Consider the following 14,269-nt stretch of genomic DNA (forward strand, 5'->3'; position numbering starts at 1 on the left):
CCTCCGACAATTAGCTTGTCCATCACCGCATCCCATCTCTCAGTGCAGCAGAGAACGTGCCACATGGAAAAAGGGAAAGCGGGAAAGCAACACATCCGTATTCACATTTACACAATGTAGAAAACAAGCTTTCATTTGAGTTGCTGAACGCCACTTTGCTCTTGCAGAACCTTTTTATTCTGAAAAGAAATGATTAGTATACAGATTTATACACCAATGCAAATTAATCCACCATGTTACGGTGCACATGGCCAGAGAACACAACAGTGCCGCAGGATGGGTATTAACATCTCAGATAATCCGTCTGCTCTCACTGAAGTAACGCTGCCTATTTCAAAAGTTAACTCCTTCTCGCTACAAATCTCAGTGGGATAAGAGAAGATCATTATCCCGGAAAGCTGATGTAGAACAAGTTTGTTGATGAAGATAAAGTTCACTGAAAGTAGGACAAAAGTAATTAGATCCAGCTGCTTTTCATCCACACCACATTTCATCTGTCTTTCATACTGCAGCACTTTTCGTGATGGCTTTGACCATCTCATTTGAGACACGTGAATCAAGATGGCAAACATGACTTTTCCTATTCCTCTTGATCTCACCACTGTCATTAAAACTCGTGTTGTAATCAAGTGTAATAATGTCCTGTAGTCACTGGAGCATTTATTATTTAATCACATGTGAAGTAGTCTGAAGTGCATTATTAGATGTAGAACAAACAAAACAACGAGAAATGAAATTCAGTTTCACTTGAGGAAAAAAAATAATTTTAATTTCTTGCTTTCTGTGTCTGTCTAATCATTCCTGACAAAGTAATGTGTTCACATTCATCAGTGAACTGCAGTTACTGGCTGTGCACACTGTAATTAATAAGTAAGGCAGTACCAGGAAAATGTTCACACAGTGAATTTGTGTCATCCAAGAGATGCATGCACTCCAATCTGCAAACTCTCACTGGGTGTTTAAATGTGTCAAAAATGAATTTAGTTTGGCTAAAATATGGAGAAATATTTCCACTACAGGCCAAAAGTAAATGAAATTTGACCTCTAAAACACAGCTTGCTGCTAAACTCTAATTTAAAAGAATATATTAAGAACACACGCTCCCTCTTGGTCAGATCCCTGGAGATATTTTAGCAGCTCCTTGGTCCATGTGGCTGATTATTAAACTAAGAAATGTGAGAATTAATTCCTGCACCCGCAGTGCCTTATTGTCAGCAGTCCCCTAATTCTCCTCTACTTTCTTAGAGTTGTCGAAATCATAATTGGCACCTCCGAGAAATCGCATCTAATTCAGTGGAAAGTGGTTTTAAATAGTCTGGAATCTGGCTGGCCAGTTCCGGCATGAGCTGCTGCCTCATTGCTTTTTAAAAGACATGACAAATGCGAGCTTGAAAGTCAAGTTTCTGACCGGGTTAGAGGAAGGAAAGTCTCTATATTACATTACAGACAATGGGGGATGGCTGGAAGGAGAAAGTGAAGGATGGTTTGCATTTTCAACTCTACTCTTCTGCAGCTTCACTTTCCCTGCTGCCCCATGACCCTTTCTTTTTTGATTGAGAACAGAGATTTTCTTTCCACTCACACACCAGGGGGTTAGGAGGTCTACTTTTTGCCTAATATGCCCTTAAGCAGCTTCTCGGGGATCAAAGGGTCAGAGATCCAAACAGAGGAAGTCTATGCTGCTGCAGAGGTCAGCTGACCCTTCACAAACTGGAGGAATTATTTTATTCAGACTTAAATACTCAGCTTCATTAAGGGTGTTTTTGTAATTCACAAAATGAAATCTCTCCAATATATTCTGCACGATTATCAATTAAAATCCAAATTGATTAAAATCCAAAATGCTGTCACATTGGTGCAGTTTTAGTTTTCTCTGCCATGTCTCTGTTTCGAGAAAAGCAGTACAACATGCAACATGCACATCTTTCCTCTCCCACCTCTGCTTAAATTTCACCTCCTTCACGTTTCCAGTGTTGTGTCGAAGTCTGTTTTTGTGTCAGATATTTTTTTCCTGCCGTTAGAATGTGTAGCACCTCAGCTGTGCAGTAAATTGCGCACAGCCTGTCAGACATTAGCGGCTCTGTTAGTTTGTTGTCAAATTGCTTATTACTAATGCAGTACAAGCTGGATTAAGCACTGATGCCCTCCACACAGGTTGCTAATGACTACTTTTTATTTTGCAGTAAATGTGTCATAATGACAAATGCCAGTTCAGCCAGTTTGTATAAAATCAAAACTGTTTAAGCCCGTACATCAGACCGCACCGACAAAACCAGAAACTGGCCCAACTCCATTAAAGAGCACTAACTCTGAAATTAAAACAAACAAATAAAACAAGTGATACAATCTCATGCGCTCCTGCATTTCATTACTGGTAATGATCTCTGCCTGCATTGCATAACAGAATCCTCCTAATAGTGACAGATGATGATCCACAGTAATGTTGCTTTTGTCTGGATCTCAAAACCTCCCCTCCATTTCATTCACCGTGCAATCTGGTCCCTTTATTAGTGACAGACCCATCTGCTGACCTTCACTGTGATGGCACCAGGTGTCTTCTCCTCCTCCATCTGTTTAATTATTCAGTTTCTGTTCAACCTGGGATCTCTGCAGGTCGACAATACCTGCAGCAGAGCACTCCCTGGGCGGCCGTCCCGCGGGCAGTGACAGAATCTCAGTCATAAAACTGCTAGTTTAATAAATGAGAATGCACGTACGCTGTGACTTCCTGTTTCCGAGTGGCTTTTGGTGTGTGACTAATGTCCGACCAGGGAATAATATCACTGCTAATTGCATAGTGTGACAGCTCGGGGTTTGTGCAGAGAAAGGTCTTCTTTTTTTGAGAGCAGCTGAGGGAGATGCACACACTGATACTATATGGCTGTTATAACCCTGGCAGAGCACTTTCCTTTTAGTGAATTCACGCCAATTTCCCTTCATCTCTCTGTTCCATCTGAAAAACCCCAAGCAGAAAATACCTTTGCAGGCACACACTTACCATATACTTCACAGAGTGGTGACGTAAAGCACGTTAAATCGTACACTAGGAACCAAATCAGGCACAGTAAAGCATTTCTGAGCTCATACATATTTTGGCTTTGAAAGACAGTAACTGATCATTAAATCAAGACGGAGAAAGGAAGCTCCGCGTGGATTCAGTCAAGTGAGGAGTGGTGAGAGCAGGGTCAATGTGTCCATGATAATAAAGCATACAAAGAATGTCTCTGAGGATAACACTAATTGATGTTAGTGAGGGGTGAGAGAACTGCGAGCACTGTGCCATAATGGGGTGGAAATGCAGCTGTCTAACTGGTGGTGGACTGGTGTAGAGCCTTGATGGTTGAGAGCAGCACACAACAGATAAGGTGGCGGTAAACCGTTATGAGCACGAACCGACAAACACCAACTAGCACAGTATTCAGAGGTATGACCTCACACACATATTCACTCAAACACACAAAGTAATTCACCTGAGATGTAAAACACTGGGCTGGAAATAAATGTCCTGCAGTTAGCCTGGTAATTAGACTGAATTGCCGTTTCATTTGACGTCACGACACGGAGGCTGCAGTTGTTCCTCGATGCACAAATGAGTTTTTGCATTGGTCAAAGAGTCAAAGTCAACATACAACAACTTGTACAGAATGGTACAGTGTATGTTTGCTTAGACGCAGCCTGGGGAAACTAAAATAAGGAAAAATTTAAAAAATTCCAACTTAATTGGGAGAAACAGCAGCCACTGAGCACAACACAAGACCTATTTAAATCTGAACAAATTAAAGAGGTGGGTGGTGATACAGAGGTCTGGAGCCAGGCTACAACAGAAAATTCCTGCTATAAGGCTTATATGGAGAGATGAACCAACCAACGAAGAGATAACGTTTGAACCAGAATCTGGTGACAGTCAGTGGGTTGCTACTGTCTCTAGATATTTTCGGACCGGAGGAAATTTTTCATAATTCTAACAACCACCCTTTTAGTTGTGTCTGCACCAGAAGAACTAGGAAGATTGTAGTTCTTAGAGCGCCGTTTCAAGGGAGTTTTTAGCCCCTGTTTTAGAGTAGGTTATCTCCCAGCACAAGAGGAACCATGAGCGACATACACGTATGTTGATTGGTCTAGACGTAAGAATACTGTGACTGGTTGGACAAAGCCAGCACTGGCAACTACCATCTTTAATAAGCTCTTAGCTTGTAACAGAAAAAACTGACGAAAACACTGACAAATGGAGAGACAGAGGGGTCCAATTTATACTGAGCATCTTTGCAGTGTAGGGTATACAATGTGATTTTGACTTGTCAAAGCTGAAGTGACATTGCTATACCACCCGCCACTCAGATTACAGTATGTCATTTCAACGTTCCTATTGGCAGTGTGAAGGCAAACATAAAAGAGCCCTTGAAGGTATGTAATTCAAGTTCCAGGGCAGCTCCTCTCAGAGAGTCCCCACAACTGTTTAGGCTCTGTTGCCATAAACCCATTCCAACTAATTAAAATGCATAAGTTTAGAGTTTAACCAACAAAATACAAGAATTAAGGGTTCTGTTGCTCACATACTGTACACAGACTCTCATGTGCTGCTGAGACAATGCATGAAACTGGCAGTTCTCATGCGTGAATGCCAAAAATTGGATTGGACTGAAGGGAGACGAGAAAAAGGGAAAGAAGGGGGCTGCAAGGCGACTTGGTTGGCAGTGTTTGCCTCTGCTTCCCCAGCAGTGGGAGAGATGTGCGTAACATGCAGCAGAGAGGGGTGGTCATCATCTGTGCGCTGCATCACTGTGGACCACCTTGTGCCCTTTAAGACGCATCGAGGGGTGCAGCCTGTGTCACGCATGAGACACAGAGCCAACGACAGGCTCTTCAAATAACAAATGGAAGAGAAGAAGGAGAAGTGGTGCGAGAAAACATGACAGCTCCTAGCTTGTAATAAATGTTTTAATATTGAAAAAATATATATATTTTATCACAGTGAGAATATGAGTATTTAATTTGGCTCAGGCCTAAAACTGCTGTCGTGGTTCGGGCTTGAGTTGTGGTTAGACAGAAACTATGCGTGTTCGTGTAGGGTAAACTCTTACTAAAATGTAAAATCTTACTCCAATATATATCTGTCATCATTTTCCCTCACTTTAATCTTTAACCATCCAAGAAGCTACTTTATTCATTTGAGAGAAATCAGGGTTTCTAGTGTCCGCCAGCAGTTACATGAACATGGTGGATGGGGAGGATTCTGTGACCGACTTTTGTACACCAGAAGCTGCAGTGTAGGGAGATCTTGTGTTGTCAGAAATACTATTTTCAGGGTTATTTTAATCCCAATAAAGCTCAGTAAATGTGAAAAATCTTAAATGGTCATACAATGTTTTAGGTCTAACCTTTTATAGAGTTATTACACCCTAAAATTAAATTAATAAAGTTCAGAAGTAACATTACTCTGCCAGACATGACAGACTGCTGTCAGAAAATGAAAAATAACTACATGACACAATCAACTGATAATTATACTGTATTCAATGAGATTTGTTTTTAATTTTTATTTTTTTTTTAATATAACGCTTAAATAGCATTAGAAATGCCTGCTGTCCAGGATACCGTGAGTTGTTCACTGTAGCCTGACCACCGTGTGTCTTGGTTGTTTTTTCATAATGTCTCTCGAATGACTGGTCCAAAAAAGTTAGTCAAACTTGTTTTGGCTCATAATATCGTCCCCCAGAGACAAGGCGAGCAAGCAAGCTAGTGTGTGCATGTAGTAAGGCCCCGTGTCCGCCAAAGAATTTTTTCTTTGGGACACCAGGCGCTCCTCAGAAAACGCTAAGCTGGGAACATTTGAGAGTGCATTGGAGGTGCAGTGTTTTTAAGCTGAGACACTTTGGTTGCATCTGGTTGTTATGCTATGGAATATCCGCGGAACTAAACATGCTGGAACAAGGTAAATCATTTGGTTTGGATGAGGGGAAGACTGAAGCATGCAGGGAGAGAGGATGGACCCGCCAGTCTACGTGGGTTTATTAACAGATGTCACTGCCATTGTTGTTGTTGTTCAGCACTTGCACGTTAGATGTGTCAGTTGGTCTTTGTGGTATTCGTCTCCCCTCCACTGTGATTGAATGGCTGAAGTGACAGTAAACAATGTTGAACACCTTTCAGTTCTGTGCACCCAGGAAAAAAATGCCCTACTGGCAGTGCTCAGCAAAGAACAAAATGCCCAGCGCCTCCTCATGCCGCTGGCGTTTGCAGCACAGCATAAATACACGGTGCTCCCATTGTAAAACAATTAAAAATAAATTGCTGGCCTCAGAAAAAAAATCTTCAGTGGACAGTGTTCCTAAAGCAGCAAAGTGAATTTACCACAGCAAGTATCTGAAATCCAGTGAGTCTACGTAAAAATGCAGAGCGTTGCATTGTGGGATTGTTAGTAAAAAGTAGAGTACATGTTGGGATAAATTATTTTTTCATTTCATTAAGGAATTTTCAGGGACACTACATTACAGTGCATATAACTACACACAGAGTTCAGACTCTCAATAAAAAAAATGGCGGAGGGTCAATATAGTGCATTATAGGAAGTGATTTTGGACACAGCTTGTCTGCCTGTATGGGGTAGATTTTCACAGTGCCTCCACATTGATCTCCTGTGTTTGATCAATTAAGACTTTCAGCCGAAACATGTTGGTCTCAGCTATGTAACATTTAAAGCCTTTTATTATACTGAGGACTCAGAGCGCCTTGTATTTGTGTCCTCTTGTTTGCAATGTCATGGCCCCATACTCCAAAGAGCATCTTTGTTCACTGAGTGGGATTAAGTCAAAAAAAATTTTTTAGCTACTTTGTATCATCCATCATTTGTATTATCCAAAGATGCACTCAAGCATCCTTCTTTTTCCAGTCTGTTTCCACTGAGTTATATTCATGACTGTATTAATGAATCTTTACTGAAAACTCAGAATTGTGATGTAGGCGTGTTTTTTTTTGTTGTTGTTGTTTTACTAAATTTCTTTGTTTTAGACCTTTTGTTCCCAGCATGACCTTAAAATGCAGAAAACACAATCTCACTGTCCAATTTTGAAAACAAAAACCTACTAACAGCTGTTCTTCACGACTTAAGCCACTTAAACAGCAAACATATCATGTACTTGATTTCCCACGTCAAAAAAACAACCTTGCACGTTCAATTTTAAAAGCATCAACACAACAAACATGAAACAAACTTAAATAGACAGTTCACCCCAAAATAAAAATACGTATTTTCACCTCGTCTGTTTTGCCACTTATCAGTCTAGATTGGTTTGGTGGGAATTGCCAAGTGTTGGAGATATCGGCTGTAGAGATGCCTTCTCTCCAAAATAAATGAAATAGATGGCACTCGGCTTGAGGTCCTCAAAGCGCCAAAAAAACATTTGAAAAACTCAACAGCAACATCTCCTTCCAGAAATCATGACCCAGTTACTCAAGATAATCCATAGACCTTGTTGTAAGCAGTTTCATGTAGGAACTAATTTTCTTCTACCGAACTACACCTGCCAAGAGTATCATCATGCAGAACATGTGCATCAACTCATGGAGGAGAGGCTCGTGCTCATAACAGCGTGAGATGTAAATATTAATGGCATCCTCTTCGACTGAGCTGTAACGTTAACTAGCTCAGTTAAACTCTTGAAATCCTTTTTCTTTCAGAGGGTGGACTGTTGATGACCAGCGTGGTTATATGGTTGGCAGGTGTAGTTTGGTAGAAAGAAAATAGTTCCTACATGAATCTTCTCACAATGTCTGTGGATTATCTTGAGTAGAATTCCGGAAAGAGACATTGCTGTTGATTTTTTCAAATATATTCTCGGTGCTTTGAGCACCAGAAGCTGAGTGCCATCTAGTTCCATTATATTGGAGAGAAGGCAGACATCTCTACAGCCAATATCTCCAACAATCTGCAACTCACACCAAAACAATCTAGACTGAAAAATAGCACTACAGGTAAAAGAATATGAATTTGGGATTTTGGGGTGAACTGTCCCTTTAACACAAACTTAAAATTAGACTAATCTACAGCTTCTGCAAAAGCCTATAATTATTTCTCAGTTTTGCAGCTTGTGGTTAAGTTTATCTTGTACTGCTCACACATTTTCACTGATATCCATACTAATCCATTTCCCTACAGTGAAAATTTAATTGTACTTGCACTTATCAAATGTTTCAGCCACATATTCTGGCAAAAGCACACACACACACACATTCTCACCCTCACAGACAGAAATGTCCCTCTGGGCCACTGTGTAACATACCCACTTTAATGTATCGAACAGAAAAATTACTATCTCAGATAAGTCTGCAGAAATGACAAGAACCTGACAATGAGTAGCTTGTTTAGGCCTGTAGCTAATACTGTCAGCGACACACAGACCTTCAACATATGCAACATAATGTGGTGAAATCTTCACAGAGCAACTTGTCACACTTTGTAGAAATCTGCCACCAGCTCGCACATTTCCCAGACAAGCTGTGATGTTAGGTCAAATATCCCTCGACACAGAAATCCACTAACATACTCCGCTGACCCTTAAGGTTCTCTGAAAACAGTGACAAACGCAGCTTGAGACATCTGAGCCAAGAGGGACGGCTTTGATTTCTTACTGCTGCACCACCCTCTTGACTTCTCCTGTCACTCCAATCAACACTTTCAGATGACATAGGTAACATGCAGAGTGCTGGCATGGCACCACAACTGTGTATCCGTGGGATCCCCCTCTGCTGTCATATATCCCAAATGAGAATATATTAATAACACTGACACCACCACAAGCCAAGTGTCTGGGATCCAAACTCATTTTCACTGTGTGTCAGGGGTTCATGCATAATCATCCGCTTCATCGACCTGTGAGACTCGCCTGCTGCAATCTTTAACATCCCCAAATTGGAATAAAAAAAAAATTCTGCCTCCCCTTGGCACCCTCGTGTCTCTCAGCCTCGATCCCCAAAACAGATGCGACACATCAGTCAGACACGCACACACACAAGCCATCCTGCGAGATAAAAGCTGCGAGCTCGCCCCAGGTCAGTCTTAACCCAGAACATGATATGAAAAGAGCGGCACAGTAAAAACACTGCAAATTGAAATTTCTCTCTTACTCAAAGAGATGTTTTATTAATATTTTATGCTCCTGCACAATGCAAACTAGTTCAATTCAAACTTGCTTTCTGCCAGAGAAAAACAAAAAGAGGCTTCAACTAGAAAAACAGGTCACAGGGTTTGATTGAATGGGTAACGAAGACTAAATGAGATCAACAGCTATAACAGCTATTAACACAACAAGAGCAGCAGCAGCAGAGTTACAGGCCATAACAACGCATTCAAATAAACAAAAGGTTTTCACACAGCTTGAATCCCAATTGCTCAGCTCAGGCAATTGTTTTTGACAGATCGAGCTGCGACGCCGACACACATCCTAATCGTCCTGATGATTTCATTAGGCTTCCCCCCTCTGCAGCAATGATTGCCTCAGGAAGAGTTCAGATCAAGAAGCATGCCACATGTTTTAAGACTGACCCCTGGGAGCAGCAATCAGTGGCCTTGTGCGCCAAGAATCCTCTCCTATGAGTATTTGTCATGGGATGCCGGCAGTGGTGTGACCTCTTGTGTGTTTCACCAGGTAATGAATCCCTCGGGAGTGGATGGCCTGGTTGAGTTAGATCCCCCCAGCGATGGAGTGCATTGATTGGATGCAGTGCTACTCTAACCAATCTATCGCAGCAAATGAATGGTTACAGCCAGATCCAGAGAACAGGAGGAGATGGACAAGGTGCATTGTCTTTGTCCTGATGAAATGGGCAGCGGGGGCTGATAAAGTTCGATGTTCAAGCTGTCAGATGGGAGGCTCGACGCAGTGGAAGGGAGGGTGGCTTTGTCAGCTGATTTCACTTTTAACAGCATACCTGTGGCGTGTTTTGACATGCTGCAAAGGACCAATACATTTTTATAATATGGCCCCGTTGATGTGTTTTCAAATGGGAGGGAAATAAAAATCAAGCTACGTCCTTGAGCTTGGTGGTTTCGCTGGATAACAGTACGTATCATGTACTCACAATGACACATTGTCGAAATCTGAGTTTTTCATCAAATCATTCCGGGGTTTTTTCCTTAAATCTCTCTGGATGGTAAGAATCTAACAAATGAGATGCCAAAAACTAATCTTTCAGAAGCAAGAAATTCTTTTTCCCCTTACTCCGTTCTGATAAGGGTTGTAAACGTTTGTGAAAGTTGTCAAGCTTATCAACTCTGTTCCCTCGTCCTGGTCACAGAGGCATATACAGTAAACAGCGTATTTCCAAATCATTACTGACATCCTGTCCATGGATCCGTCCTGTGATGAAACACAGCAAAAAAAAATCTATTCATTAAATGAAGATCCATGTGTCAAGCCTGTAGGGGCTTTGTGATTTTCGTCTGTGTGCACATTTTTTCTGACATTCATTACCACAAGAGTGCTTCACTGTGGAACCGCAGAGCTGTAGCCCCAGTTTCCCTTAAGTCATTGTACATGGGAACTCTGAGACGGTCTGGTTAGCTGAGATATAGAAAGGGCAAATTTTACAATCCAGCAGGATTCACATTTACTACTTCGCTCATAATTAAAGCATGATGTAGCAAACCGCACAGACAACTTGTGAAATATTCATCAGAGCTGCTTCAATATTTACTAATGAACACACTCATTACTGGCACGTAAGAGGTGGGATCGACCCCGTAAAACCACCAGGGGACCACTGGCCCTAACCCACTGAACTGTATTGGCTGGCATGCATTTGGTAAAGCAGATGTAGGAATAGAGGCCACTTGAGTCTGAAGAGCTATCTTATCACTGAGTTGGAGTATAGCCCTCGCAGCTAAGAAGCAGATGCTCTGGGCTCGGCTCACTGGCTGACCTGTGAGCAAAACCAATCAGACACAGAGAGACCATGGACTGGGAACAATGTGCTATCACAGCGATATGCACTTGTTTTGATAAGGGGTTGTCTGCTTCAGTCCCTCCAGTTTGTCAGGGGGCTTGCTGTAATATTGGCAGAGGGTTATGAGAATGCCTGTAGGGCTGCACGCCGCAATTCAATTCCATGTGCGCTGCAATCTCAGAGCTTTCAGGCTTACTAAATCAATTACACAGAGTTGTGGAGCCTCTGCCTCTCACCCACATAACACCCATTGTTTCTGTTTGCTTCTGTTGGGTGGACCAAATACACACTTGCTAATAAGTGGGAGGACTGGCTTCATGCATGGCTGTTTATTTCATATCTGTTCAACTTTTGAGCTGCCCATTGTTTCATCTTTGAAGCAGTCCACAGAGGTCAGACATGAGCTACTGTAGCAAGTCACAGAGTACAACAGGCAGGACCTGAAGTGTTCTTTGCATCTAAAGCAGATGCTTGTTTCAAGGCCCAATGAAAGCAGGAATGATTTTTTTTTTTCTCTATCAAACTGTGTCCTGGAGCAAGTCTTTGTTTGGAGAGACATTAATGACAGACAAGGGAGCTGCAGATCGACAGAGCCCGGGGGCATAAACACAGATCTTGGCTTAAAGTATGAAGGTCTGAGGGAAGAAATAATATAAGTGCGTACCAAGGGGGAGACAACGAGAGTCCAGCTGCTACTCACAACACAAGCTCTACAGTGGATAAACACACACACAGGCCTTTAACGATAACTACTTTTATTGAACGATATATTGCCCCAGATGTAACTGCAATAAATGATATTACTGGCATTTCAAGACCATTTTATACCACTGTGTACGCCATTTCAAAAAGCAATTAACTTCTAATTCAACCTGAAACAACAGCAAAACATGCTTACGCATAGTTTTTTCTGTTCATTAAACTTAGGCGCTGAATTCAAGTCTTATAATGGTCGGGAAAACCCTGCTGTTATTCTAGCATGATATTCTGGCTAAAATGTTGGTGACATTCTTATGTAAACAAACACGAATGTAATCACAACAACATATACTGTATGATATATGGACGTGAACTCAATCATTTTTACTGACCTTGATAAGTCGATAACGCAATTACCGTTACAGTCCTACACACAGACAACCTAAGCTCCATTTGGAAACCTTACACACACACACACACACACACACACTCACCACACACACACATAAGTTAAATTTTGGTTACTTAAACACAGTTTGCCACAGTAGCCCTAAGTAGGGTTTGATACTGCTCATCTTTACCAGCCCCCCTCCCCCCATAGCTGCACCCTCCTCTCCACCTGTCAGCGCTATAAAGGTTAACAGATTCCTTCTGAAATGTGACTAATTAATTCATACCCCAAATGGGTTATAAGGTCATCTATGGCAAAAGGTAATGTTCACTTTGTTGAACAACTTCAGGATTTCAAAATGGATGACACAGCAGCAGTATTCAACAACAGAGACAATCAATCAGTTTCTCCTCCAGATAACTGAGTGAATGCAGATTTCAGGAAGAAGTCAGATGAGAGAAAGAGAGGGGGAGAGAAAACAGTGACAGCAGAGTGTTTGGTAGATAAATCTCTCGCCTATGGCTTAACATACATTAATATTTGAAATCTCTATGGGATCCTTTCAAACAGCATGGGAGCACATCATTTACATGCATATAATACTGATGTAGCCAGGAGCTACAAAGAGCTAAACACTGTGGATTATGGCAAAATGACGCACAGCCCAGGAGGCCGTGGAAACACAAATTAAAAACAACTTCCATGAGAGACGTTAATTAAAACTGTACCAACTGTACATCTCGACCTACGTGAAGCCACTACATGTTGCAGCAGTACTGTTCACAGTGATACCTGCAACCAGCGCTGCCCCACCCTATCCAGTCGAGGTGGTATTTTTGGAGGAGCGACCAGGGATTCAGTTGAAGCGTAAATGGAAAACAGGGGCTAAAATATTAAGTTCTAATTCTTGTTTTCACGTTTCTGTGACAAACTGGTGTCGTTCCTGCAGCATGTATAGCGAGTTACACAGCAGCACACACGACAAGTTGCCTCAAGGGAAACCTCTCAGGCACGCCAACAAACTCTACGACGGTCGATATCTCTTGTGGCACGCGACTTGGCGCGCACAAAACACAAACACACAGCGGTGTAAACCCAAGAGACACTCTGGTGGGGATGGGGATGAACTAAATAGACATCAAACCCCACATCTTTGCGATAAATAGGACAAATAAACAAATGCGTAAAAGTTAAGGGCACGTTGTTTACTTCGCTGTGATTGCTACAATAGGTGGACATTACTGCAGTGCTTAAAATGTGCTGTGATTTTTTTTAATTCTGACAGAAAGTATCTAAAATGCTTAAATATTCAAACGACGTCTTGTATGTCTGTAAGTCTTTACAGCAAAGCAGTGATTTCTGCGAGGATTTCACCTACATGGCGTTGTCATTTCACCTTTATAAAGTTTTTTATTCTTCAAAATATTTAACATTCTTTTTCATGAGTAAATGACACATCACAGTCTGCACCAATATATAATAAATGGCACATCGCTTATTTTATATCGCTGTCCTCTCATAACAAAACGCGCCCAAGACGCACGGAGCTCCCCAAACCCTGACGCAGACACGGCAGCATCAGCACCGGAGTGGACTCACCTGCAGGACACGGTGATCTCTACTTTGGTGGCGGGGATGCTCCCACTGATAGGGTCGAAGTCACGGACAGTCGCCGTGGCCTCCACTTTGTCCATAACGTCTCCCTCCATGTGTGCAGGAGACCCAGGCCAGCTCCCCGAGCCGCGTGAGTCCCTCTGAACCTGGAGAGCCGACGGTGGAGAGCCGACGGTGGAGAGCCGGAGCGCAGCGTGCGAGCGAGCGAGCGAGCGGGAGCAGATAGGGTCCAGACAAAGCTCCTAAGTGCTGTCCATTGGACGGGCAACAGCATGGAAAGTTTAATGGGGAGGCTGCAGCAGCGAGGCGATTGATTTGACTAAAGTGGAATCACATGCCAGGACGCATCAGCGCCAACTCCGCTGTTTACCAGGCAAAGAATGAGCTCTTCTGCCCGAGCTGCGTTTGAAAAGTAAAAGCTGTGAACTCCACCCCTCCTGTCTGCATTCTCCTACATGCGTGGCTGCGACTGACAACTCGTTGCAGATTCAAGCAAGCGCTCTGTGGATGGACGCATCGTTATTTCGCTCCAAATTGGTTTCAAGAGCCTTAAACAGAAAATACATAAGCACCGAGGGGCGTGAATGCAGCCGTGGATTGCATTTTATTTTTTATTAAAGCAGA

General features: G+C 42.4%; 1 protein-coding gene across 2 annotated transcripts in view; it reads right to left on the minus strand.

Moving 5' to 3' along the window:
* The window catches only part of cpne5a (copine Va), a 107,998-nt gene extending 93,935 nt beyond the window's left edge, over nucleotides 1–14,063 (minus strand). Inside the window, exon 1 of one of the 2 annotated variants that reach the window (XM_049582116.1) lies at nucleotides 13,631–14,063. In XM_049582116.1, coding sequence (XP_049438073.1) covers nucleotides 13,631–13,740 — 110 coding nt within the window. In that variant the 5' untranslated portion in view covers nucleotides 13,741–14,063. The remainder of the gene's footprint in view (nucleotides 1–13,630) is intronic. The other variant, XM_049582117.1, reaches the window with a different exon arrangement.
* Between the last annotated feature and the right edge of the window lie 206 nt (nucleotides 14,064–14,269).

The sequence above is a fragment of the Epinephelus fuscoguttatus genome, linkage group LG7 (genome assembly GCF_011397635.1).
Source record: "Epinephelus fuscoguttatus linkage group LG7, E.fuscoguttatus.final_Chr_v1".
NCBI lineage: Eukaryota > Metazoa > Chordata > Actinopteri > Perciformes > Serranidae > Epinephelus > Epinephelus fuscoguttatus.